Source organism: Camelus bactrianus, chromosome 16, assembly GCF_048773025.1.
Source record: "Camelus bactrianus isolate YW-2024 breed Bactrian camel chromosome 16, ASM4877302v1, whole genome shotgun sequence".
NCBI lineage: Eukaryota > Metazoa > Chordata > Mammalia > Artiodactyla > Camelidae > Camelus > Camelus bactrianus.
In genome coordinates, this window is record NC_133554.1 from 46,915,938 (window position 1) to 46,940,267 (window position 24,330).

General features: G+C 55.5%; 1 protein-coding gene across 1 annotated transcript in view; it reads right to left on the bottom strand.

Moving 5' to 3' along the window:
- The window catches only part of SCN4A (sodium voltage-gated channel alpha subunit 4), a 41,429-nt gene extending 18,567 nt beyond the window's left edge, over positions 1-22,862 (bottom strand). Inside the window, exons 1-12 of the mRNA XM_010955978.3 lie at positions 22,640-22,862; positions 8,883-9,552; positions 8,678-8,796; positions 8,425-8,514; positions 8,018-8,146; positions 7,434-7,525; positions 5,913-6,191; positions 5,037-5,100; positions 4,645-4,786; positions 3,659-3,868; positions 2,977-3,130; positions 938-1,176 (exon numbers count right to left, since the gene is read on the bottom strand). Of these exons, the coding sequence (XP_010954280.2) occupies positions 938-1,176; positions 2,977-3,130; positions 3,659-3,868; positions 4,645-4,786; positions 5,037-5,100; positions 5,913-6,191; positions 7,434-7,525; positions 8,018-8,146; positions 8,425-8,514; positions 8,678-8,796; positions 8,883-9,155 (1,791 nt within the window). The 5' untranslated portion in view covers positions 9,156-9,552; positions 22,640-22,862. The remainder of the gene's footprint in view (positions 1-937; positions 1,177-2,976; positions 3,131-3,658; positions 3,869-4,644; positions 4,787-5,036; positions 5,101-5,912; positions 6,192-7,433; positions 7,526-8,017; positions 8,147-8,424; positions 8,515-8,677; positions 8,797-8,882; positions 9,553-22,639) is intronic.
- Positions 22,863-24,330: the final 1,468 nt, after the last annotated feature.

Below are 24,330 nucleotides of genomic sequence, written 5' to 3' on the forward strand. Positions count from 1 at the left end.
GGCCCATCACGCACACCCCAGCAGCTGCGCCTCGAGTCCAGAGTGTACCCTTGTCCCTCCAGCCCAGCCTGGCCACGGCTGCCTGGGGCATCTCCATGGGATAAACGTGCTTGCCTCGCAGGCTGGGGAGTCTGGGGTCTGATTCCTGTGCCACCCACCCAGTCCTCGTCCTGCTCCAGGCCCCAAGTCTTCCACTCTCTAGGCTCCCCTCGGCCTCAGGGGAGGGGGAGCATCTTGCCAATCTGCCAACTGGGAAAGACTGTGGAAGAGAATTGGGAAGGGTGGGGCAGGGCTGGAGGAGGAGGCGGTTTTTTCCCTTTGTCAGGCTCCACCAGGGCTGCAACGAGGTGATAATGCTCCTAATGGGCAGGGATAAGCAGGCGGATCAGTGAGTGTCAACAATAGTGGGGCAGAAAGGGCTGGAGAGGGGAGCTGGCCTGGCCATGCTGGAGAAATGGCAGCAGCCAGGGGTGGGGCTGGGCCTCCAGGGTGAGCCAGTGCCTCTTGGGCCCAGGTTCCCGGGGCTCTATGTCCCCACTTCCAAGTCCCCAGTCCCTCTTAGGCCCACAACAACCTCTGAAAGCGGGGAGACTTGGTATCCAGCCCCTTTCCCACCTCCATGCTCTCACTCCCCCATCTCTGCCTGCAGGGCATGGCCTGCACACCAGAGCCCCTGGAGTCCTGATCTTAAGAAGTCCAGCACCTCATCCCCACTGTCTCTGCCCCCAAATACCCTGAAACCCAAATTCCACCTCCCATCGATCACCCCATATACCTCCCTGTACATCAACTCATGCCCCCATATGTGGGAAAATAACCCCAGTCTGTCCCCGTACACCCCCTAATAGTGCCCCCTATTTCCATACAGCCCATCAGGCCCTGTGGCCCCTCTCCCATCCTGCCCGGGAAGGACCACCTCCCCATGTCCTGTCCCTACCAGGTTGCCCACGCTGAGCACTCTGTCGAAGTCCTCGGTCATGGGGTAGTGCTCCATGGCCATGAAGAGGGTGTTGAGCACGATGCAGATGGTGATGCCCAGGTCAACGAAGGGGTCCATGACGATCAGGTGGATGATGTTCTTGAACTTCACCCACGGGGTGCAACAGTTCCATATGAGCACTGTGTGGGAACACTTGTACCACCACGGTGGGCACTTCTGGTGGGCCTCTTCCAGCTCTGGGAGTTGGGCGGAAACATACACCTGATGAGGATCCCCCCTCGTGTGCTCCTTCCTCCACCTAGATCTTTGGTCCCACCCTCCAAGCCCCGCCCCTTAGAGTACCACATCTCAAGCCCTGCCCCCTCATGGAGGCCTAGTCCAAGCCCTGCCTCTCAGCGGGTCACCTTCAAGACCCACCCCTAGACCCCGCCTACATGGCCCCACTCCTCAATGCTCCGCCCCCAAAGCACAATCCCTTAGAGCTCTGACCCTCAAAAGCCACGCCCTCAGCAGTCTTACCCCAGGCTCCTTCTAACAATGCTCTACTACAACTCCACCTTCCTGGCAAACCCCCTCCAACACCCGGGCTCCTCTCCTGACCTCCATCTCCTACCCATGGCTCAGGGCTGCGATCCCAGCAGGGGAGACACCACTGTGCCTGGGCCTGAGGGTTGGGTCCCAGTCCCACCTGCCACTGACCAGTGCCGCTCGAGAGTCCCTCTGAGAGCTCTCCCTCCCACTGCCAGTATACGGCCCCTCTAAGACTGTCCCCAGCCAGTCCTTCCTTTCCCACAAGGTAGCTTTCTGGAAACATTCCCTGTTCTGGTCACTCCAGCTCCGAACCCTGGGGCTCTGTAAGGCCTATGGGTGAAGCTGCCTCTCTTCCTGGTCTTCCAGGCCTCTGCTGCCTGTGGGAGTTCTCAGCCTAGGTGAGATCTCATTTAATTACCACCTGAGATGGTATTTAGTATTTAGGAGATGAGTATACTAGTGCCCCCATGTCATATATGAGGAAAGGGGGCTGGAGTTGGGGGCAGCCCCGTGGAGACCTGGGTGTGAGTGCCTGACTGGGACACCCCAGGGGTGGGGGTGGCTAACCCTCACCCCCATCCAGGAATTAGTAAACTGGACCTCTCAAAGGCTGCAGATTCTGGTCTGACAGCGACACCCCAACCCGAACCCAGGTGCTCCAGCAGCTGCCTCAAAATGTGTCTGAGGCCCAAAACTCCTCACAACAGTCCCAGCAAGGGCAGTGTGGAGTGACCTCCTTGGCCAGCTCTGTCCAGCATCCCTGGGGCGTATTCTGGTAGGGCACATAGACACCTGGGTGCTTGTCACACAAGGTCAGGGAAAATGGAGCCCTCTAGAGATTGGCGAAGTCCTCCAGGCCAATCCTGGAACAAGAAGCCTTGGGAGGGGACCAGATCCCTTCTAGGCCAGATTTCCTTGCTTCCTCCCTTCCTCCTCCTCTCTCCTTCCCTCTCATCCATCCATATACCCATGTCTCTTCCTATTTATTCACCTTTCAGCCCAGCAACCCACCTACCCATCCATCTACCGACCCACCCACCTATCCACCCACCCACCCATCCATCCATCCATCCATGTGTCTATCCACCCTCTCCTCATTACCTTATCCTATCTCTTCCCGAGGCATGAGGGGCAGCATGGGAATTTGGAGGAGTCTATGATTCTATCTGGGCAGAGTCTGGTCTTTGACCTTTAACTTTTACCCAGAATATATTTGAGGAGCACAATCTCCAGTTTCCGGAACACTGGACCTTCCTGGTTAGTATTATTATCCTGTCTTTCCCCATGGCCTTGGCAGCCCCCAGGGCCCTCCCGGAAGCCCCCAGTTCCCACAGCAGCCCAGCCTTGCAGCCAGAACTGGGGCAGGTTAAGCCAGAACTATATTTATCACAGCCATTTCTTCGATGCCAATATTAAGTTACTGTCCTGAAGCTGGGCCCAGCCAGGCAACCCCCTTCCTCATCCACCCTGAGAGTAGGATGGGGATGGGGAGGTCGAGCACTCACCTTCCATAGCGCCTGAAACACCACTGTCTGCGCTGCAGCTCGGTCTCAGGGGCCCCTTCTCCCCAGCCGATGTGTCCAGGCTGCCATTGCAGTCTTTGTTGTGGGCTGGGTCCCCATCTGCATCCCCAATTTCCAGAGCCTGGGCGGCCTTGGCCTGTGGACCAGCAAGGGTGATGGACATAAAGTCCATCTCTGAGCCATGGGGATGGACAATGGACTCTCCAAGCTTCTTCCTGAGTCCTTCAGGCTGAGGCCCCTTTATCTGGCCTGTGCCCAGCCTAGTGTAGGTAGGGGTGGCAACCTCAGTGGTGGTGGGGGTGACAGGGTAGGGATCAAAGGACTCTTCTCTCTCTGAAACCTTGATGGACCCTGAGCTTCATGAGATGATGGGTGATGGGCAGCTGCTCCCTAGGGACTCATCAGAACCCACCTCGCCCCCAGCATGGACCTAAACCCTGCCCATGAGAATCATAAGACCATTTGAGCTGGATGGCTACTTCAAGTTTAACTACTCCAGATTCCTTGTTATATATGGGGAAACTGAGGCACTGAGCTGCAAAATACTTTGTACTGCCTGGATGCCTCCCACCCAACCAGAGCTCCAGCATGGGCCCTCCCCGGCCTTGCAGCCCCTACCCCGTGCCTCTCCCACACCCTCGGCCTCCTCTTCCTGAGTCCAGACCTTCTCCTGCTCCTCCTGCTGCTTTTTGAATTTCTCCAGCATCTGCTGAAACTCTTCTTCTTTCTCCTGGTCCTCAGCCAAGGTGGCCTCGTTTTGCTCAGCGTAGGCCATGGCCACCACTGCCAGGATCAGGTTGATGAGGTAGAAGGAGCCCAGGAAAATGATGACCACGAAGAAGATCATGTAGGTCTTGCCAGCTGCTCGAAGGGTCTGGGGGAGGGAGAGGAAGCATCACAGAGCACCCTGCCTGCTTTCACCCACACCCATCGCCCCAAGAAGAAAACAGAGAGGGCGCCTCACAGAGTCTGGCGATCTGAGAGCCTCTGAGGCAGGGTGTGGCCATCCTTGGCAGGCTAAGCCACCTCCTGGGGAGCTCCAAAAGATATACTTGGGGTCCAGACTTTCCTTGTCTCCTGGCTCAGAGAGCCCTGAGAACCCCAGCCAGACATCTTGAGATAGAGAACCAGGATAAAAAATAGTAAACATAGGCTTTGGGGGTCAGCTTGAATCCTAGCTTTCCCACAGTGCCCGGCACCTAGCTAGAGCTCAGCAAGTAATATCTATTATTATTACTATTACTGCTATTATCATTAACATCATCAGTGTTAGAAACATCACCAGAGACCAGAAGGCACTGTCTGTGGCTCCAGACTCAACCTGCCTGCCTGCAAACAGTGGAAGCTAAATAACTGTGTATGAGCAGAGTTGGATTCTAAGCTGTCCTACTGATTACTGTGAGGCCTGGGAGTCTGTGCTGGGCCCAGATCTCAGCTCCTAAGGCAAAGAAGGAAAAGGAAGGAAAGGCTGGGCTCACTTCTGGCCGGGGGCCCAGTGTCACAGGGCTCCGAGACCCGTATGGAGTGGTATGGAGGGGATCCCATGGAGGAGACGGCCGTGTTAGGAGCCCTGCCAAGCCCTGAGGAAGCCGTGGAGATGGGGGGAGGTGGCTGTAGGGCTGATGGGCGGGGTGGGGGTTGGTGCTGTACCAGCTGGAAGAGGTTCTCCCAATAGTCCTGTGTCATGAGGCGGAAGAGGGCCAGGAAGGCCCAGCTGAAGGTGTCATAGCTGGTGTAGCCATAGTTGGGGTTCCGCCCGGCCTTGATGCACTCGTAACCCTCGGGGCAGTGCCTGGGGATAGGATGGGGACTGGTTTTAGGGAGAAAGGAGAGCTCCAGGTAGGGGATAGGTGGGGGTACCCCAAGACAAAAACATCCTTCAGTCTTGTCTGTGTCCCGAAAACAGGAAAGCGTTCCACCCATGCCCATGAGTTTTCTTTGTATTTCCATCTACCCCAGGTCCTTGTCCCTAATCAAATCACTCCCCCATCTTCCAACACCCATGGGGCACCTTTCCTCACCCCACCCCCTAAATCACTCACCCAGCATCGCTGCCATTCCCACAGAGCAGGGCGTCGTTGGAACCCTCCAGGAAATAGAAGTTCCCTTTGGGAGTCAAAGGCCAAAAAAGGAAGTATGTCACCATGTGGACACTGTGGGCACAGTACCCATTGCACACCTGTGGACACGTCTGTGTGCAGTGGGGGCCACATGCACTAAATGGATGTTCTCTGAGGGCCCCTTCCCTCTCCTTTAAGGGCAGCTCCAAGTCCCAAGGTCTCTGAGTGGATACATTTGGGTGTCAGCTCAGTGCCTAGTGTGGGATGCGGCCGGGGCACAGGGGGAGATGTGGGGTGTGGGGAGAGCATGCGTGGATGTGTATGGGGCTACTGTGTACCAGGGCAGGACCCCTGACTAAGGGGTGAGTGGCAGACAGAATCCTGGGTGCCAGGTGCCACTTTCTAATCTGCCAGATGGCACTGTGTGGACTCATGGCGGCTATACGAGACTGTGTCTTGTGTGTGTGCCTGTGAAGTATGGGGATGTGAACAGGATGTGGGTGTACGGGTGCCTGGTGGTGGCCCCGCCAGGGTGCGGGCACGTGGTGTGACGGAGAAGAACAGGCAGTGTGTAGGAGAGGGAATAGGGACTATGGATTGTTGCTTTTTATAGCAAACGTTTCAGGATTTTCAAAACAATCTGGCATTTGTTGTTACACAAAGCATTTGAGAAGGGTACTGTTGTCTCCATTTTATAGGTAAAGATGCTGAGGGTCAGGGCAATGAAGTGACTCATCAGAGGTTACCCAAGCTGATAAGTGATGGATTTATCTCAGGTCTCCCCCATGCTCTTTATCTCACAAGAGGCTGCTGTGCGGGCTGGGAAAGACCCCACTGGCCCCCCACCCTCATGCTTACCTTCATCATTGATGTAGGCATCCCAGTCAAAGGTATAGTTGCTGGCCCAGCTCTCCTGGCTGTTCCAGGTGTCATTGCCGTACCAGGTGTCATTGCCGTACCACGTGGTGTTGGTGTCATTGAAGGGCGGGGGCCAGCGCACACACTTGTGCCGCAGGTTTCCCATGAAAAGCTGTAGCCCCACCAGGGCAAAGACACTCAGGCAGAAGACGGTGAGGATCATCACATCCGACAGCTTCTTCACTGACTGGATCAGGGCCCCCACGATCGTCTTCAGCCCTGACCACAGAGAGGATAAGAGCATGGGGATGGGTGGGGCAGGGGATAACTCACTGACTTCGCTCCCCTGAGCCTTTGCCTACTCTGCCTCCTTCAAGCCTTGACTTACTTGGGGCTTCCCTGAAGCCTTCCCAAATTAGCCCCGTTCTTCTCTGATTACATTCTCAATCTGGAGCCTTCAAATGGCCACAGAATCTCAGCCACTAGAAGAATGGACTACAAAGAATGGACTTCACAGGGGGTGGCCTGACTCAGAGCAACACACAGGCTTATTGGGGAGCTTCACACGTGTTGCTCAGTCAGCACTCCCCAAGTTTGTTCCTTAGAACACTAATCTGGCAAGCTGTGCCTTTAACAAAACGAGTTCAGTCGTGTTTGGGAAATGCTAAGCTCTGTAGTTCCCTCTTGGAGAGTCCATATGCAGATTATCCTATCAGAGGCTCTGAAAAGTCCTACAGAAACAAACAAAATCTTTCATATGATGTTTCCTTTTTAAAATTTATTTTATTATAATTTTTTAATACTCTTTCCTTATTGACCACAGAGCTTTCTAGCACTGGGACTTAATTTCTCCTCCTCCCCGAGTCTATTCTCCATACCTTTTCAGATCATCTTTCCCTCATTTAATGAGCCTTCTCCAGTTTCTCCACATGTTTTTTTGAGGCTCTGGATGAGCCAGATTCTATTTACTTCATGCTTTTTGATGCGTTACTTTGGAACTGCACTGGCCTTGTTGCTCAGTGGGTATGTGGCATGCTCCTTACTGAGCCCTCAGGGCTGGGACTTTCCATCCCTGATTCCCTCTGTCCCTCTCAGGTGGAGGTTTCTGCTTATTTCACTTGCCAGGCATGGTTCTAAGTACCTTATCACTATCAAGGCTTTGAATCCTCATAACAACCCCATGAATGGTACTGTTATTATCCACATTTTACAGATACGGAGACTGAGGCAGACAGGGTAAGCCACTTGCCCAAGGTCAAAGTTAGGAAGTGGTGGAGGTGAGAATTGAACCCAGGCAGTCTGGCTGCAGAGTCTTTGCTCTAATCATCTTGCTATGCTGCCCCTCAAACACCCATCCTCCCACCTGGGACCTCTTCTCTCTGGCCACAAGTTTCCCTCTGTGTCCAGGCTTTGGTGTGGGTCCTACTCCGCCTGGGAGGGTTGTGACCTGGGTCAGGCTCCCAGAACTTGAGTGTCAGGGTCCAGGCCTGGGCATGGGGGGTTCCTGCTCCTCCCCAGTACCTGGGATGACCGTGATGGTTTTCAGGGCCCGCAGCACCCGGAAGGTTCTCAGGGCTGAGATGTTGCCCAAGTCCACAAACTCCGTCAGGTACCTGGGGAGGGGTTGGGGTGAAGGCTGTGTCAGAGCCGAGGGATGGTGGGGTGATAGGGCAGAAGCCACAGCTTTTCCGGGTTCAGAAAGAGGACTTCCAAGGAATCCTTGTAGTTGGGGTTACCATGGCGGTGTGGTGGGATAGGTCAGATACCCCAAGATTCCTATCAGGGCCTGAGAGGTGGGGAAGTCAGTGCAGAGCTTTGCTGAGGAGTAGGGGTGACAAGGGTAGCCCAGCTCTTCCTGTGGGTGAGGGCCTGAGGGCCTGGGACCCAGGGCTGCTGTGTGTACGTGGAGGGGCCCGGGACAGCCTCCAAGCCAGACCCTGGGGGATGGCAGCTCCTAGAAGTATGCAGCTCACCGTCTGCATGCCCGACCCGCGGCCCTGCGGTCCACCCTCTGAGAGGGTCAGCCCACGCAGTTGCCCTCTTTGAGGCCTGGCCCTCTCCCCTCCCTGTTGTCAGTCTCAGGATGCCCTTGGGGCCTTGCTCACGCCATCATGATGACACTGAAGTCCAGCCAGTTCCAGGGGTCCCGGAGGAATGTGAAGTCATCGATGCAGAAGCCTCGGGCCAGAATCTTGATGAGGGACTCAAAGGTGTAAATCCCTGTGAAGGTGTACCTGGCGAGCAGAGGGCCGGCCAGGTCCAGGCCTGTCACGCCTGGGTTGGGGTGTGGGTGGCCATGACGGACCTCATGGGAGGGAGGGCACAGAAATGACATATGCCACCCAGGGGGCTGAGGACATTGGTGAGAGTGTGTGCCCCACCCCAGGGGCTTAAAGTGTTGATGGGGTGACAGTGACAGTGTTTGTCTCCTGGGAAGACAAGAGCAGGGTCACTCTGAGCATCCTCAGAGTGCAGACCCCTGGGACCGGGGAACAGGGGAGGGGAGACTTACTCCACGTGCTTGGACCAGGACGGCGGGTCGCTCATGGTCATGAACACGCAGTTGGTCAAGATGGTGATCATGATGAACATGCTGAACAGCGTTGGGGGGAGGGTCAAGGAAAGTGAGGGAGCAGGTGGGGAGGGGAGGTGGACAGAGGGCCTCCTGGCCCGGAGTGTCCCCCTCCACTGTTTTGCCCATTCCCTAACCCCTCCCCGCCTGTCTCTGGCCCTGTGCTCGCCCCGCTCGCTCTCAGGCAGGATATGAGTGGATGAGCACCTTGATGGCGCAGCGTCTGACGATGCTGAAGGGGCTCAGCACGTAGAGGGCGGGTGTGGCGGAGAAGCGGAAGAGGGCCTTGCCCTTGTTGAGCACGATGAAGGTCTGAGGCAGGGAGAGAGCGTGAGCCTGGGACAGGAAGACAGATGGAGGTGGGCAGACAGGTAGAGGGAGCCCTCCCAGGCCCAGACCTTCTTGTCTCTGTAGTAGGGATCCAGGTCTTCCAGGGGGATGCCGATGACCTCTGGCGGGGGGTCCCCGTAGATAAGGGGCAGGTTCTTGCCGGCCTCCAGGTCACTGCGTGGTTTCCGTTCAGCATCCTCAATCTCCATCTGCTTGTTCCGCTGCTGCCTGGCCTCCTCCTCCAACACCCGCTGTTCTATGGCTGCCAGGGACTCCCGGGTGAAGGGGCGCAGGCTGTTGGGGCCCAGAGGCACCACCACGGGCAGAGATGCTCTGGCCATCCTTGCATTCTGGGCTCAGGGGCCAGCAGGGTGGCGGGCAGCCGGGGCAGCTGCAGTGTGCAGCCCCCGGGGTGCTGGGCGGCCACCTGGCCCTGGGCCTGCTGTCCACTACTCACCTCCTGCCTGCCCAGGGGCCAGGGTGGGGAGGTGGGCGCGCAGGCCCTGTGGGGACTGGGAGGTGTGCCTGCAGGGCCCGGGTGCTGCTGCTGCACAGGTGCTGGACACAAGTGCATCACCCCCGAGCCCTGCACCACAGTCTCCCCAGCAGGGGATTGGCTGCCCTCTGGACTGACAGCAAGCCAACCAGATCCTCTTTGACCTTGGGGACTTAGGGCCAACGCCCCAGTGCCTTCAACTGCCTCCTGGGCCCAAGTTCTGGGGACTGTGTGGCTTCAGCCTATGGAAACAGAGAAAACCACAGCTGGTTATGCCCATGTGGCCTCTATTCTGCAGTGAGGCAGAAAGGAATCAGACATGAAATGTGCAGGTGGGCCAGAGGATGGGCCAAGGTGAGAGCCTGGTGGGATCAGCCTAAAGCGGGAAGGGCAAATGGATTTCATCTTGGGGGCTGACATGGATCAGCTGCTATTGGCTGCCTGAAGATATGGGCAGGGACCACGGACGTTGCAGCGCCAGACTCAGTGCAAAATCATTGCTGTGATTAATTAGTGTTGTCTGCCAGGGGCGTGAGAAAGGAGAATGTGGTGCACCTGCCTGTATTTGCCATACCTGATCTGGAGGGAAGAGAAAGGGAAGATGTGGGAATGTGGAGTACCCTGTCCTGAGCTTTGGGGAAGCGTGGTGTTGGGTGTGGAGAGGGAGGAAGGAAGGGCCCTGTAGAGGGTCCCACCAGCTCCCTCCCACAGGACCCATGGGATGTAACCAATGGACAGGTGGAGAGGCTGGGAACAGGAAGATGCAGTGTGAGGGTGTGGGTTGGGGGCAGGTCAGGAGAGTCTGCAGATGCTAACATGGAAGAGGATGACACACAGGAAAGGTCCTGGGGACACGGAGATGGACAGTTTCAATGGTGGGGGCGGGGCTAGAGCTCCCAGGGACTGCTTTTGGCTGATGACCCCTGTATGAACTGGGTGGCTAGAGGGGAACCCACCAGGAGCTTTAAAGACCTGTGAGAGCTGTGCAGACTGTGTCTCCTGGGTCAGTCCCTTGGCCTCTCCTGGCCCCTCCCCGTTCCTGCTCAGCCCTCCTGAGCCTGTTCCCTGTGGAAGGTGGTGGTGGGGGGGTCACTTATCACAAAGGCTCTGGGGAATGACCTACACCAATTAGCAGGCACAGGGACACCACTGCAGCCTGGTCATACACAGCCACTGCAAGGCCCACATAGACAGATGCCCTGGAATCACCCCTCCACCAAAGGGGCTCAGACAGACCCTCCCAGGGACACCCAGAGCCACACTGGAGGGCAGCCCTGTGATAGCGGACCCAGACGTCCGAGCAGTACTCCTGCCCTAGCCAGTGCGGGCACTTCCTCAGGCTTGGTCAACAGGTGGGGAGGGCGGCCCAGGGAGCCTCTGGAGCCATTGGGCAGAGCTGGCCACGCCCCTGGGCCGGCTGCCCAGCTGCTCCCTACCATCACTGGGGAGTCGTGTTTCCACGGGGATGACTCTGCTCATTCCAGCTGACCCCGTCCCTCAGCTGCTCATTGGCCCCGTTGTGCACGTGGGAGTGTGTGTGCAGAAACACACACGTGGACACACACACACAACCAGCCCCAAACCACCCCTCACGTGGACCCCATAGTCGTACCCACCACTGGCCACACACCTTCAGCCCCATCACTATCGCCACATACCCATCAGAACAGAAGACACTGACCTGACAGATAGCCCTGGAGGGACCACGGCTGCTGGGCACCCTCCCAGCTCACAGGCCCCACTTGGCAACAACCCTCTGGCCTGAGGCTGCCCACTCCTCCTTCACCGAAGCCCATGTGGAACCACAGAAAACCAGAAACGAACAATCTGGCTCGTGCCCTAGCACTCGTAGAAATTGCATTCATCAGTGTCACCAGAGGCCCCCGGCGGACAGACCCAGTGGTTTCTTCACAGCTGGCCCTCCTTCCAGCATCTCACTGTCACCATCTTTATTCTTGAGAGGAGGACGTGACCTGCCCAACCATCCGCTTTCTCCGTATCTGCTCTGTGAGCTCCTCCTTTCGGCCCCTGGAAGACGCTGCTTTTCCAGGGCCTGGTCAGCAGCCTTGTTTTCTTTTTGCAGCATGCACCTCTACCCATGCCCTTCTCCTCTGCCACAGGAACAACCACCATCCACCTCCTTTCCATGGCTTCTACAGCTTTGCCACATCTGTTCCCGCTACTCTGATAGCCCCAGGCGGGTCAAGTCACAACTCCCTTTCATGTGTGGCCACAGCCTTCGCAGCAGTTTGGTTAACGGTAATTCATGCCCTGCTTGTGAGACTGTCTGTGGGTGTCTGTCTCCCCCACCAGACCCCTCACAAGCCGGGGCTTGGGGTCCTCCAGAATCCAGTGCCTGGCACATTGGCACCAGACCCACAGATGGCACAGCCAGCATGGCACCTCCTCCTGCTGGTCCCCAGCTGGCCCCCAATGGACTCCTCATCTTTCCTTTCAAAATTTGCCCTTGATCCTAAATTCCTCTCCTCCTACCCTCTTCACCACGCCTGAAGCCACTTCACATCTGGATGTCTTGTGAAATGCCCTCCTTGGCTAGGCCAGTGGAGGCTACGGTTTTGGTTGTTGGTGGTGAAGGCATCCTGCTGTGTATCTGGTCGGTTCCAAACCGCACAGCACCCGCATGTCTCTGCATCCCCCAGGCTATTTCTGCTCATCACCCCTCATGGGCTTTATTCAAACAACACCCCGTCTGCCTCCCTCCCGCCCAGCTCTTTTCCAATCCACCATCTACATTTGTAAAGTCACAAATCTGATCATGTCACCCCCTGCCTAATCCTTCAGTGGCTTCCTGGCTGAGTACCACCAGTGTGCCAAATGCTGAATAAAAGGTTATCGAATGAATGAATGGATGGATGGATGGATGGATGGATGGATGGATGGATGAGAGGACCCTTCTTCCTTAGCCCACTTCTCCTTTCAGCCCACCCTGAACCTAAATCACAGCCAGAAACTGGAGCTCTTCTGTACCCGCCGCCTCAAGCGCTCCCCTCCCCGACCTCCTACCTCTCAGCTCAAGTGCCTGGTTGAGTAATTCTTGGGCTCCTTCTCTCCTTCAGCCCTTGACCCTGGGATTTCTTCCTCGGCGTCAGAAGCCTCAGACTTCACCTCCCTCCCTCCTCCTCCAACCTCAGTTACAAGAGCCATCATCACAATCCTGCCGTTAAGTATTCAACTGCCACCTTCTCTCTCCATCAATGCCCCTCCCCGGGGACACCGCAGCCTGCCTGCCCCGACTATGCTCTTCTGAGTCCGCCCCTGAACTGCAGCGATGGCAGGACCTGGCTGGGTTCATGCTGACTTCATGGTTACAAACTCCAGGGTTGCCCTCAGTTCTGCCCCGTTAAGTGTAGGTTTCTCTGCGAGTCTCACTTCTCCACTTTTTGAGAACAACTATTTCATGCCTTCTCTTCTCTCCTCAACACCCCCACAGTTCTCCCACTGATGCTCCCAGCTGGTGACTCGGTCTGAGTCCTCAGTGAGAAAACAGGATCCATCACACACAGTCAAATCAACAGAACTATCTTCGCTGCCCCCGCCCCTTCTTCCTCCATCCTGTTATAACAAAAGGAGAGTCAAGACCAGGACTTCTACTTGGGCTCAGGCCGCTGACCTCGCCTGCCTTCCCAGGGACCTCATTCTCTAGTTACCTTCTCTTTCCCACCACCACCTCTTCCCCGTCTATGGCCAGGCTCTCCCATCTTCAAAATAGTGGCAGTGGTGACAAAAACCACCCTCCGGGCCTCACATCTCCCTTCACTATTGCGCTGTGTGTTCCTCTTCACAGACAAACTTCTTGGGAAGTGTCTACACCGGCTGTCTTTACCACCTTACCTTTCGTTTGCTTTCCGACCCATTCCAACCTGGCTTACGTTTCCCTCACTCCACGGAAGCGGCTTTTGTCAGGTCGCTGGCACCCTCTTTTGCTGCCAAGTCTGCTGAACACGTTTCTGTCTTCACCTCCCTCTACCTCTTAGAAACATTCAGCCCAGTTGGCCGCAGCCCCCTTCTGGAAACGCTCTATGCTCTCTGTCCTCCATGACGGCCCGCCCCTGGTTTACCTCCAGCCTCCCTGGCTGTTCCTTCTCAGTGTCCTTTGCTTGTCCCTCTTCTTCTCCCCAATCTCAGGGCTCTGTCTGGGTCTGGATGGCATCATTCCTGTGTAACTAGTGTTACAGGAATATATTAAGCCTCTCCTTTGAACTCCGGACAGATAAAGTCAACTGGCGACTGGACCCCAGCATGTGGATAGCTAGTAGGCATCCAACCTGCAGTACCTGGAGTGAAACATCTGTGCTTTTCCACTGACACCCCCTGCCTCCCACAGTCTCCCTCAGCACAGGAGAAAACACCGTCATCCGTCCAAACCAAAATTTGCTCATGTCAAAAACTGAGGCGTCTTTTTGAATTCTCCTCTCCCTTCACCTCTACGGCCAGCCTGTCCAAAGCTCTATCAATACCATCTCCAAAATACACCTGACCTCTCCTTCCCCCCCAGGTCCTATCACAACAGTTTCTTGCAGTTTCTACCTGCTTTTGCCCCTGGCCTCTCCCAACCAGTCCCGTAAAGCAGTGGTGCCATTTTACAAAGAAACAAATCACGTTGTTTCTCCTGCTTACATTTCTCCAGGAACTTTCTATTGCACTCAGAGTAAAACTTAAGTAAACTTCTGGTAGCCGCCAAGGACCGGGTGATCCAGCCCCTGGAACAGCCAGCGCAAAGGCAGAGGCGGGACATAAGGAAATATACTGTGTTGGCCTTAGTGGGGCACAGAATCTGTTTAGGGATTTGGGGGGGGGATGGGTTGGGCAGCGTGGCCAGGGCCTTGGAAACCACGTCTAGGAGTCTGGACATCATCCTGCTGCTTTGGAGAGCCCTTCCCAGGGATGGTGGATCGGGCTGGGGCCACAACTGGCCGGCATGGATGTGCCTCCTGCTTACCCTTACAGTGTGTCTAGAACAGATGGGACAAGATGCCTTGTTTTCAGTGGCACCAGGGGAGGGAAGACATCTGGGATGTGGGCACAGTGAGTTTCTGGCAGGGACAAGCACTGGTAATGCCCCATGTCACTCACTGGCTGGGTGTCTTGCTGGCAGATTTCCAGGTGGTCCCTCAGGCCACAATTCAGAGTAAAGGAAACCATGTGACAGTTCGAACCCTCCTTCCACCAGCCATAACTCAGTCTCCGGCCTCTTCCCCAGCCTGTTCCTGAGATGTGGAGGCTGAGGGCCTGGGGGTTCTTCTTCTCACCGAATTTAAGTACGTTGGGTTTGCAAGGACCCGAGAGATCAAGTCCAACTCCCTCATTTTACATATGGGGCAACTGGGGCCCAGAGAGGCGTAGTAACGCCCCCCAGCTGACACACTTATTCATTCAACACACACTTCCTGAGCATCTGCTCCATGCCGGGCTCTGTTTTGGGAGCCAGGGATACAGGAGTGGCAAATTTCCTGGCCTCATTGAGCTTGCATTCCCGAGGGAGGAGGCAGATAGTAAATAGGGAAGCAAATAAGATAATTTTAGAGAGTGATAAATGAAAGGCCAAGCCAAGATTAAAAACCCTGCTCCACAGGCGCCAGGGCCCTTTTAGTAAGTGAGAAGCTCTGTCGGAAACTGCGTCAAGACCGAAGTTTGGGCGGAAGTGGTGGGGAAAGTGTTGGGGGCCTGAAGGCAGACAGAGACAGGGCGGGAGAGGAAGGGTCTGGAGTCAGGGAACCAGGCCGGGGCCAGCTGTCCACAGGCAGGGAGCCGAGGGTGAGGACATTAGAGGGCGAGGCGGCTCTTCTTTGGAGCAGGTCCAGCCCAGCATTGTCTCCCTCTGTGGGGCTGCCAGATTGGAACACCCAATTCCAGATATAGTCTGACCACACGGAGAGGCCTTTTCTCCTTGGCCTGGACTCTCGTTGTATTCATTCATCCTAAGATGGCATTTACTTTTTCAGCAGTCCACCCACAAGGTGAGTTTACAGACACCCCTGCAGCTTTTCTTCATGAACTGTGGACACATTAGTTCTTCCTCATCCTATAATTGATTCTTCTCTTTTAAATCCAGGTGGAGCTCAACAAAATATTAGCAAATCAAATCCAACAGTATGAAAATAAAAACCTATCCTCCACAACCAAATGGGATTCATCCCAGGTATGCACAGCACGTTCAACCTAAGAAAATCAATTAATGTAATCCATCACATCAATAGTCAAAAGAAAAATCATACATGTGATCATATCAATGGAAGCAGAAAAAGGATTTGACCAAATCCGACACCCATTCACGATAAACTCTCAGGAAACTAAAAATAGAGAGGAAAATTTTCAACCTGATAAAAACATTTATAAAAATCCTACAGCTAACATAGCACTTACTGGTGAAAACCTAGGTGCTTTTGCACTAAGATCAGGAACAAGGCAAGGATGTTGCCTCTATCTACGTCTTTTCAATATCATACTGGAAGTCCTAGCTGATGCAATAAGACAAGAAAAGGAAATAAAAGCTATACTAATTGGGAGGGAAGAAATAAAATCGTCTTTGTTCACAAATGACATGATTGTCTATGTACAAAGTCCAAAAAAAATTGGCAGAAAACCCTCCTGGAACTATAATGATTACAGCAAGTTTTCAGGATGTAAGGTTAATATAAATCCAGGTGCAGGATTTTCCATGTACCTCTGTTTAAGTTCCCCTCATTTATTGCACTTCTTCACATGCAGTCTTTTGTGAAAGTTTATTGGATCTTGATTCTCTCAGTTCAAGGCCATCCCTTATAGCTAGCTGGGTGCCTGTGATTCTGGTTGTCCCAAATTATTGGCCAAGTGAGGCTCAAGACAGACAGCATCCCCCCCTCCTGCCATTATATGCTTCTAGAACCTTCTCTCTTGGGACACCAAGATTTCAAGGAGAGTCCTTCAAACATCCAGAAACCCACCTAGCTGCACTGCATTGGCCTGAATCCCTCCAGGAAGCCTCAACCATGTCCTGCCAGCCTGGGATGTAAAAATGAGTGTGAGATACTCCCAGAAGGTTGAGAATGGCTGTGGCCTGCCCCTCACAGCCTTCCCTATTCCCTATAGGGTACATCCCTTAGGAAGTAGAGATGGTGGGTAGCTTGCTGGCCTTGCTCAGACCCCATCACCATCCTGCTTGCCAAGCAAGCATGCCCTTCATCTCTAGTAAAGCTGCATTTCCAGGCTCAAGCTGTTTTGTTTTTCTGTGAATTGGAAGCAAAATTACCCAGAGTTGCAGCCAGTCAGTGGAGGCCCCTCCTCAGCCTTCACCTGCTTTGGGGGCTCAGACTGAGAACTTTCTGCGAGACTGAAAGAGATCAAACTTTTCCTGTCCTGGCCAAAGACAGCACCAGGCATCCAGGTGGCCTACTTCCCAAATTCCTGCATTTCCGCTGTGGCCCAGCGCCAAGAACGCACAATGGATCCCTGCATCCCCCTAGCTGTAAATCTCAAGTCCCAGCTTTTTCTCAGCCGGGACTGGCTGGGGATAGGGGTGGGAAGGGGGTAGCTGTGTTGTTTCTCTGCCAGCACTTAGGGCCTTGGCAGGCCAGCGGCCTGGAGGAAGTCACCCCAGGTGGCCCTCCCCTCCTGGGCTAACACTCTCTGCAGAGGAAATCTGCTTCAGGAGATCTTGGAGGACAGCCTGGAGCCTAGTGCAGAAACCTCCGGACACTCAGGAGCCCTGAATGTTCCGGAAACCATGAGGGTCACATGGGGGTACCCTGGACAAGGGGAAGCCGATGCTGATTGCATTTTCCAGGTGGGGCTCACTGGGTCAAAACAAGCTTCCCTTTTTAGGCACCTGGTTCAACCAGCCTGATGATTTGTCCTCCCCATGGGGTAAGAATGATAGTGGTGGCCACATTTATTTTGCACTTACTGTATGCCAACTTTGGCTTCCTGTTCAGGATATTTTGGTGCCCCCCCCCCATCAGTTCTGGTTCTGCCAATCCCCAAAGGCTCTCTGAGAACATCCGCTAGTTTTTTCCCAGCCTGCCTCATCCTCCCAAACCCGACCCAACCCTTTTCCTCCACCCAGAGTGCTTCTGGTTGATTAGGAACCTGATGAAATAAAAAGCCACAAAAGGGCCAAATTGGGTTCAGTGAACTGTGCCCCTTCTGCTAAGCCCTCCCAGCTCCTCTGTCAGCCCTGGAAGCCTTTTCTCCCCAGAACCAAAGACCTGAGAGTTGTTTTCCCCTCCCAAAACTGAGCCTTAAATCAAAGGAATTTATCTCAAGATGTGGAATTCCAGGTTTCAGTCAGGTCGGGAAAGAGTCTATACGGAGTGGGAGGGGGTTAGTTCCTCTGGGTCCCAAATCTCAGTGTAGTCACCTGTCAAGGTGACGTGCATGGGCCCAAGAGGTGGAGGCGTAAGAATTATTTCTTGATGCAGAGCAGTCATGCGTACGTTCATTTTGGTGTTTACCACGTGCCAGACACTGTTCCAAGTGTTTTGCATTCATCATCCCAGCTAACAAGTGGCAAAGCCAGGATTCGAACGTAGCTCTCTGAGGCCAAATCCACAAGCCTGTTACTACAAACACCAACTCCCTCTTGGCCTGTGGGGAGCTGGGCTGGGCATGGCTGCCCTCCCCAGCACAGGGCACGCCCAGGTTGAGGTCCCATCCGGCTGCCCCCTGGTTTGGCCTGATCCTCACCTGTCTGTCCTCTTCAAAGGGCAGACCAGATCCTTGGGCCAAGCCCCTGAAAGAGGTGGGGTGGGGTGGGCATCTGGCAGGTGCTGGTGGGGCCAGGCTCTGGCTTTCTGGGGTCTCGTGGTGGGAGTTGTGGGTGGTGGGGATCTCTACTCCTCACCTGTAGTTTGGTAAAGAGCTTCGTCGAGGTTTGGCTTTTCATTTGCACCAGTTGACCCTCATGTACCCAAGAGTCCGTCTGCAGCCCATTCCCACACACTCTCTCTCTCTCTCATTGCTTCTGTGAGTCATTTCCCAGCTGCTCCAAAGGGAAGGGAGGCTCATTAGTTCCACCAGGCCTGCGGATTCCTGCCCTTTGCTGGTTCGGCTCTTACAAAGGAGCCCCTAAGTGCCATGGATGCTCCCTTTAAACTTGTGTGTACACACCCATCTAGGCCCACATCACCCACCCTGGGGTGGAACCCCTTCCCCCTGATGCAGGGCTGCCTCCTCTCACCCTGCCTGCTCCTACATACCGTCTCCCCCTGGAGATGCCCGCCTCTGTTCTCTTCTCTCTGCTATGCACCCGCCCCACTCCCAGGCTCAGTGGACAGGCCTCTTTCCTGCCTTATATCCACCCAGAGGCCAAGAAGAGGACTGTGCAAAACTGATCCTCAGCATGGAGAATTCCAGGGTCAGCCTGGCTCCCCATTCCCTCCATCAGCCCCTATCCCTCTGGGTAGGGTGGGTTTTGAACCCTCCCGACTTGGGCAGTGGCCCCTGCCAGGCCCTGGGAGTTGGCCCAGGGACCAGGACAAGTGGCCTGCAGAACCCAAGCCTATAACCTGAAACCCCCTAGAAAGGCTGATGGGCTGTCCCGCCCCTTCAGCCAGGGCGGCTCTGCCACTCAGAGAATTTTGCTCTACCCCAGAAACTGCTCCATGGATATTTTCTCACCAGCTACCCTGCAGAAAGATCCTTCTCCAAAATTAGGCCAATCAAGAACTTAACAAGCTTCAGAAAAGATAAAAGTCACCTGCAGCTCTTACTAAAATGTGTGCCTCAGGGAAGGTGGGTTGGATTTTTCCCTCTCCGTTTCACAGCCCTTATGGCCACATTTGCAAAACCCAGACTCTGATAAAAGGGGCTCCCCATAAGACCCCTACCCTCTCCCAGCTATGCAGGGTACCCAGAGCTGGACAGGGCTGCCCTGCTTCCTGCCTGGCCAGGCCCACTTTGTTGCTACTTCCCCAATTTTTTTGTTGTTGCTTTTTCTTTCTTTTTTTTAGAGGGGGAGGTAATTAGGTTTATTTATTTAGTTACTTAGTGGAGGTACTGGGGATTGAATCCAGGGCCTCATGCCTGCTAGGTGTGCACTCTACCAGTGAGCTATGCCCCACTCCTTCCTCACTTCTGTTGCTCCCCACAAGGAGACATTTATTTCAGAGTCACATCCTGGTAACAAGCATAATAATGAATTACTAGTTAACACTTATGTAGAGCTAACTACTGGCTAAGCACTGTCGTGGGCACCTCACATGTATGTCATGAGCTTATTTAATCCTGACCATCACCTATTGTTATCACTCCATTTGACAGATGAGGAAACAGAGGCACAGAGAAGGTAGGGAACTTACCAAGTGTTATTTATGTAGTACACTGGGGCTGGAAGCCTGGCCCTTGGGGCTCTTGAAGGAGACCTTGGCTCCTAACCACTAAGGTGTATCATCACCCCAGTCTAAACTGGACCATGACCTTCTAGCACCCATGGAGGGGGAGGGGGGCACCTGGTTTCACAAACCAGTTCAGAAACAGTGGGTCTGGTGACCTGTTGTGGTCTTGCACTACCCAGTTTCGCCAGGGCTCCTGGCAGAGAACAGGGAGGCCTGCAGGAGGGGGGTCAGCCCGCCCTTTGAGGGGCACAGCGGCTCCCCTGCCACCCCCGCTGCCTGTGGGCTCCTCAAGCCCCTCCCACTCCTCCGGCTGCCCCATCCCCCGCACAAGGGCTGTTGACTGAAAACTGCAGGGAATAAAAATAGCTGTTGCTGACAAGGCAGAATGGGGGCCAGAGCACATGAAAGGCCTGGGGCAGGGGCGGTGGAGGTGGAGGGACCCCGGGATTCCCCAGCCCCAGGAGCACCTTCTGATGGAGCCCGGACCTGTCCCTGCCGCTGCAGAGCTGGGAACCATTAGGGCTGCCCCCTGGGTCTCGGGCTCAAGCTCTGCCCAAGACCCAGCCCTGCCCCAGTGTCATTTCCTCCCCAGGGAGCAGGGGCCTTGTCTGCTGTGGACAGAGCCCTGGCCACTCACGAGCTGTGTGCTCTGGGAAGTGACAGGACCCTCTGAGCCTGAGCCTTTCCTGTAAGTGGAGTCACAGAGCATAAGGGTTGTGTAACCTGGACTGTGGTCGTTGACGTCCCCCCTCCTCCTTCCCCTCCCTTCTCTCTACCTGCTCTCTGAGGCCTCCAGGCTCAGATTTTTCATCTCCCTTCAACGCTCACCTGGAAAGAGCTTTTCCACTCCTCTCTGGGAGGTCCAATCCCTTCTCTCCTCTCTGGCTCTTCCTGCCCTGTGGGGCGGGGCTTCTCTGAACCCTACCTCAGCTGTGCCACCCTGACCCTCTCCTGGACAATAGCCACACTTTTCTCTGTTCTGGTGGCCAGAGTTGCCCCTGAAGGCAGGGACTTTGTCAGGACCACTCCTAACATCGGGCCAGGAGTCCTCTGCCTTCGGCATCAACCTCAGGGTTTGGGCCTGGGGTTGCGGCTGGGAAGCCACCTAAGGAGACCTTGATACTCAGGCCAGCCTAGAGCTGGAGGTGACCCTGAGTCCTGAGCCCCCACCTCATGCAGGTCCCCAACCAGAAATGACAAGCAAGGCCAGGCTGGGATGGGACTACCTACATTTCCCAAGCCCTGCTAAAATCTCAGCCAATCCCTTAAAAGATGCCTGGGATGGAAACGGGGACGGGCCCTTGGGTTATGTCTGGGCCCCTGTATCATCCTGCACAGGTGACGTGGCTCCAAATACTAGCACAATGGCAACAACTGTCCACACCACTGGCCATGGGCAGGGGACTGCGGATGACTCCAGAAGAATCTGGAGGGTCCTGAGAGAACCAGCCCTCTGTGCCCCCAACCCCAGCTCTGCATACCTGTGTTCAGTCATGGCCACCCCTGAGGTCTCCTTAGCTCAGGGCCCTGGGGGGCAAGTGACAAGAATGCTCACTTGTGGCTCTGCCCCACCTCTCTGTCAGCCCCTTCCCCTCTCCAGGCTAGCCAGACCCCTGCCCAAAATTTGTCTCTAGCTACTCTCCCCAAGCTGGCTTATTCTTAGGGGCTGAGTTAAATGGCCTTCAAGGCTCCTTTGGGTTCTAACCTTCCTGGGCTCTGGGGTGACTGATTTCTGGGCAGGTCCCTGAGGCAGGTGGATTGCATAGGAGAGGGACATGTCTAGTCTTCACCTGGAGGCCGCCTTTCCCAGGGGGCCACCATGAGCTCTCATCATGACCTGGCCCCATGCCCTGAGCAGGGTGGAGAGGCAGCAGAACACAGTACTGAACTGGGTGGACAGGAAGGGGCTCAGGGCCTCCCTCCCCAACCAGTGCATTCTTGGAAAGCCCCAAGCAGCCCCCACCCTCCAGGCCTCTAGATGAGAAATCCCCAAACTTTTAAACAAATGCCTCCTAACACACACACACACACACACACACACACACACCAGCCCTCAAAGCACACCTCCCTTCAGCTCCATGTGCCTCCGAAACACCTTCTCCCATCTCTGCTCAGGCCATCCTGCCTTCTCTGCTAGCACCTGCCCACCCTAACTCCCAGAGTCCTGGGTGCCCAGCTCTGTCAGCAGGGAGAGGGGTAGCTGAGATCTGTCCTGCCTCTTCACCTTGGCCCCTACCTCCTGCCCCCTGAGTCTCCCAGAGTCCCCTCAGTGCTGTGACCCGATCTTCTCCCCCACACTCCAGGCTTTCTGGCTCTCCGTCTGTACACCCACTCCGCTTTGTGGGGTTGCTCTTCTGGCCCTCTCCTCGGATTCTACAGGAAAGGGGCCCAACTGTGCCCCACACAGGCGGGGAGAGGCAGGGGCGGTGGGCAGAGCCCGGCCAGCCACGCAGCCTGAGATGTGTCCTCTGCTGGCATCTCGCAGATTACTGTTTCAGCTGAGCAAAGGAGCCGCCTGCCACCCTCCACTCGGCCTCCTGCTCTCCTCCCCCCACACCCCTGCCTTCTGGGCCACGGCAAACAGGCCCAGCCGAGTCACTGTTTTGGCTCCTCCACTCTCCTCTCCTGAAGAAAGTCAGCCCAGTCTCTGTCCCTTGGGTCACCCCGCCAGGAGCCGAGCCTTAGCCACTGGGCCATTTGTGACCAGGGTGAGGACCCTTGCTGAGGGCAGGGACAGCCAGCCAGGCAGGGGCACAGAGAGCAGATGACAGTGCCAAGAGAGGCCAGCGTGGGGACCCAGGGTCATGGCGCAAGGAGCTTGGGCAGCGGCAGCCGCGGAGCAGGGCCCGGTGTGGGCAGGAGGACGGCGGTGCCAGGAGCAAAGTGGTGTCTTCCTCAGCGCCAGGCTGGGCTTGGGGCCAGGGCACCCTGCCCCTTGGGGTGGCCTGCCCTCGGGGTGCCTGGTGCGGGGCGGGGTGCGGAGGGGCACTGTACTCACTGTTGGACGGGAGTGGAGTGCTTGCTGCGGAGCCCAGAGTGTCGTGCCCACCTCGGGCTGGGGCTGGGACTCCGGGGGACTTGGCCGGGGGGCCGGGCCGGCGGGGACAGCTGCTGCCGCTGATGTCACAGGGTCATGAGTGAAACCTGAGGACTGGGCCAATCTTCAGGTGGGAGCCTCGGCCGCTCTTCCTTCACTGGGTGTGCGCTGGGCTCGGCCTGGGACTGCCCTGGGGCCGGGGCTGGCTGACCCTGGGGGTGACACACTCGAAACTCTCTCCCACCCACACGTGGCACACACGTACTTACTGGGGCACACGGCTAGCCCACACGCGCCGTTGTCTCCCTCTCTTGACAGACTAATGCAGGCTCATTCTCACACGTCCCTGGAAGTACTCCCAGGGCTCATACGGCTTGCACACTCACACACTCTCTACACGCGCATGCCTGCACAACCCCCCAATGTCACAATCACCCTCTCAGCCATACACATAAACCATCATTCACAGACACACAAATGCTTCCTTCCACCACCTGTCACACCCATTCACGCACATGCTCACACATACAGATGCGCTCCTGCGCTCACGTCAGGCTCATGCGCATATGTGTACTATTACATGCATGTAGCCATACACACTCTCCCGCCCAGATGGACACAGATGCCGCATATCCCAGATGCTGCACTTGTATCAGGTGTCGCCATGTGCACACCCCAGTCACGCTCCTGCATTTGTCAATTTCCATGCATGTTACTTATATCCATGCAGTTGTCTGTTCACATACACATAGGACCACCTGTATGTACCTAGTTTCAATACATTTTTATTAAGTGTATGCCTATCTGTATATCCAAATCCACATACTACACACACACACACACACACACACACACACACACATAGACACAGACACACAATGCTGTTTATCTGGACCACACAGCAATCTTGAGGGTCATTTCTCCACTCCCACTCCCCTCACCCCACTGGCTAGACATCAGTCCCTCAGAGGTTGGGGAGCGGATATCCTGGGGGGAGGGGAGGTTACTTTAGCGCCCCTCCCCCACTTCCACTATGGGGCTGTGGTGACCCCTACTGGACATGTTGAGAAATGACCCATCTCAGCTACCACACGAGCGCCCACTCCTGGCGGAGGAGAGAATGCTTGGGTGAATCCAGAGTAACTGTCCCCTAAAGCTCCCCACAGTCTCCCATACCCATCACTGCTGTGGTCTTTTCTGGCAGCCAGAGCTCCAAACTGAGCCGAGGCCAGAAAGGCCTTTGAGAGTTGCAGAGGGAGGCCCACAGGAAGGCCCAGCGAGTGGTCACCCACTGTCCTAGCGGTGGCACAGAGGGCTCCTCTCCTCCCAGTGACTCTCCATGGATACAGCCTCAGCACTGTCCAGCCCCTCCCTGGGGGCCAGGCCTGGCTCTGGTGTGAGAAGTCCCTGCTACGGCCAGACTTCCTATAGTTCCATCTCCTCCCACCCTCAGAGGTGTGAGCCTTGGTGTTTTCTCTCTGAAGTTCTTTATCCTACTTTGCTCTCACTGACCTGACATTTTTCCATGTATATTACTACTAATGTAATCCAGTGCCTACTGCCCCCTGCCTCTTCTTTACATCTTCCAGCATTCACAGAAAAGCAAATATTTTATCTCAGATCCTTCCCACGTTGTCTCACTACAGCTATTC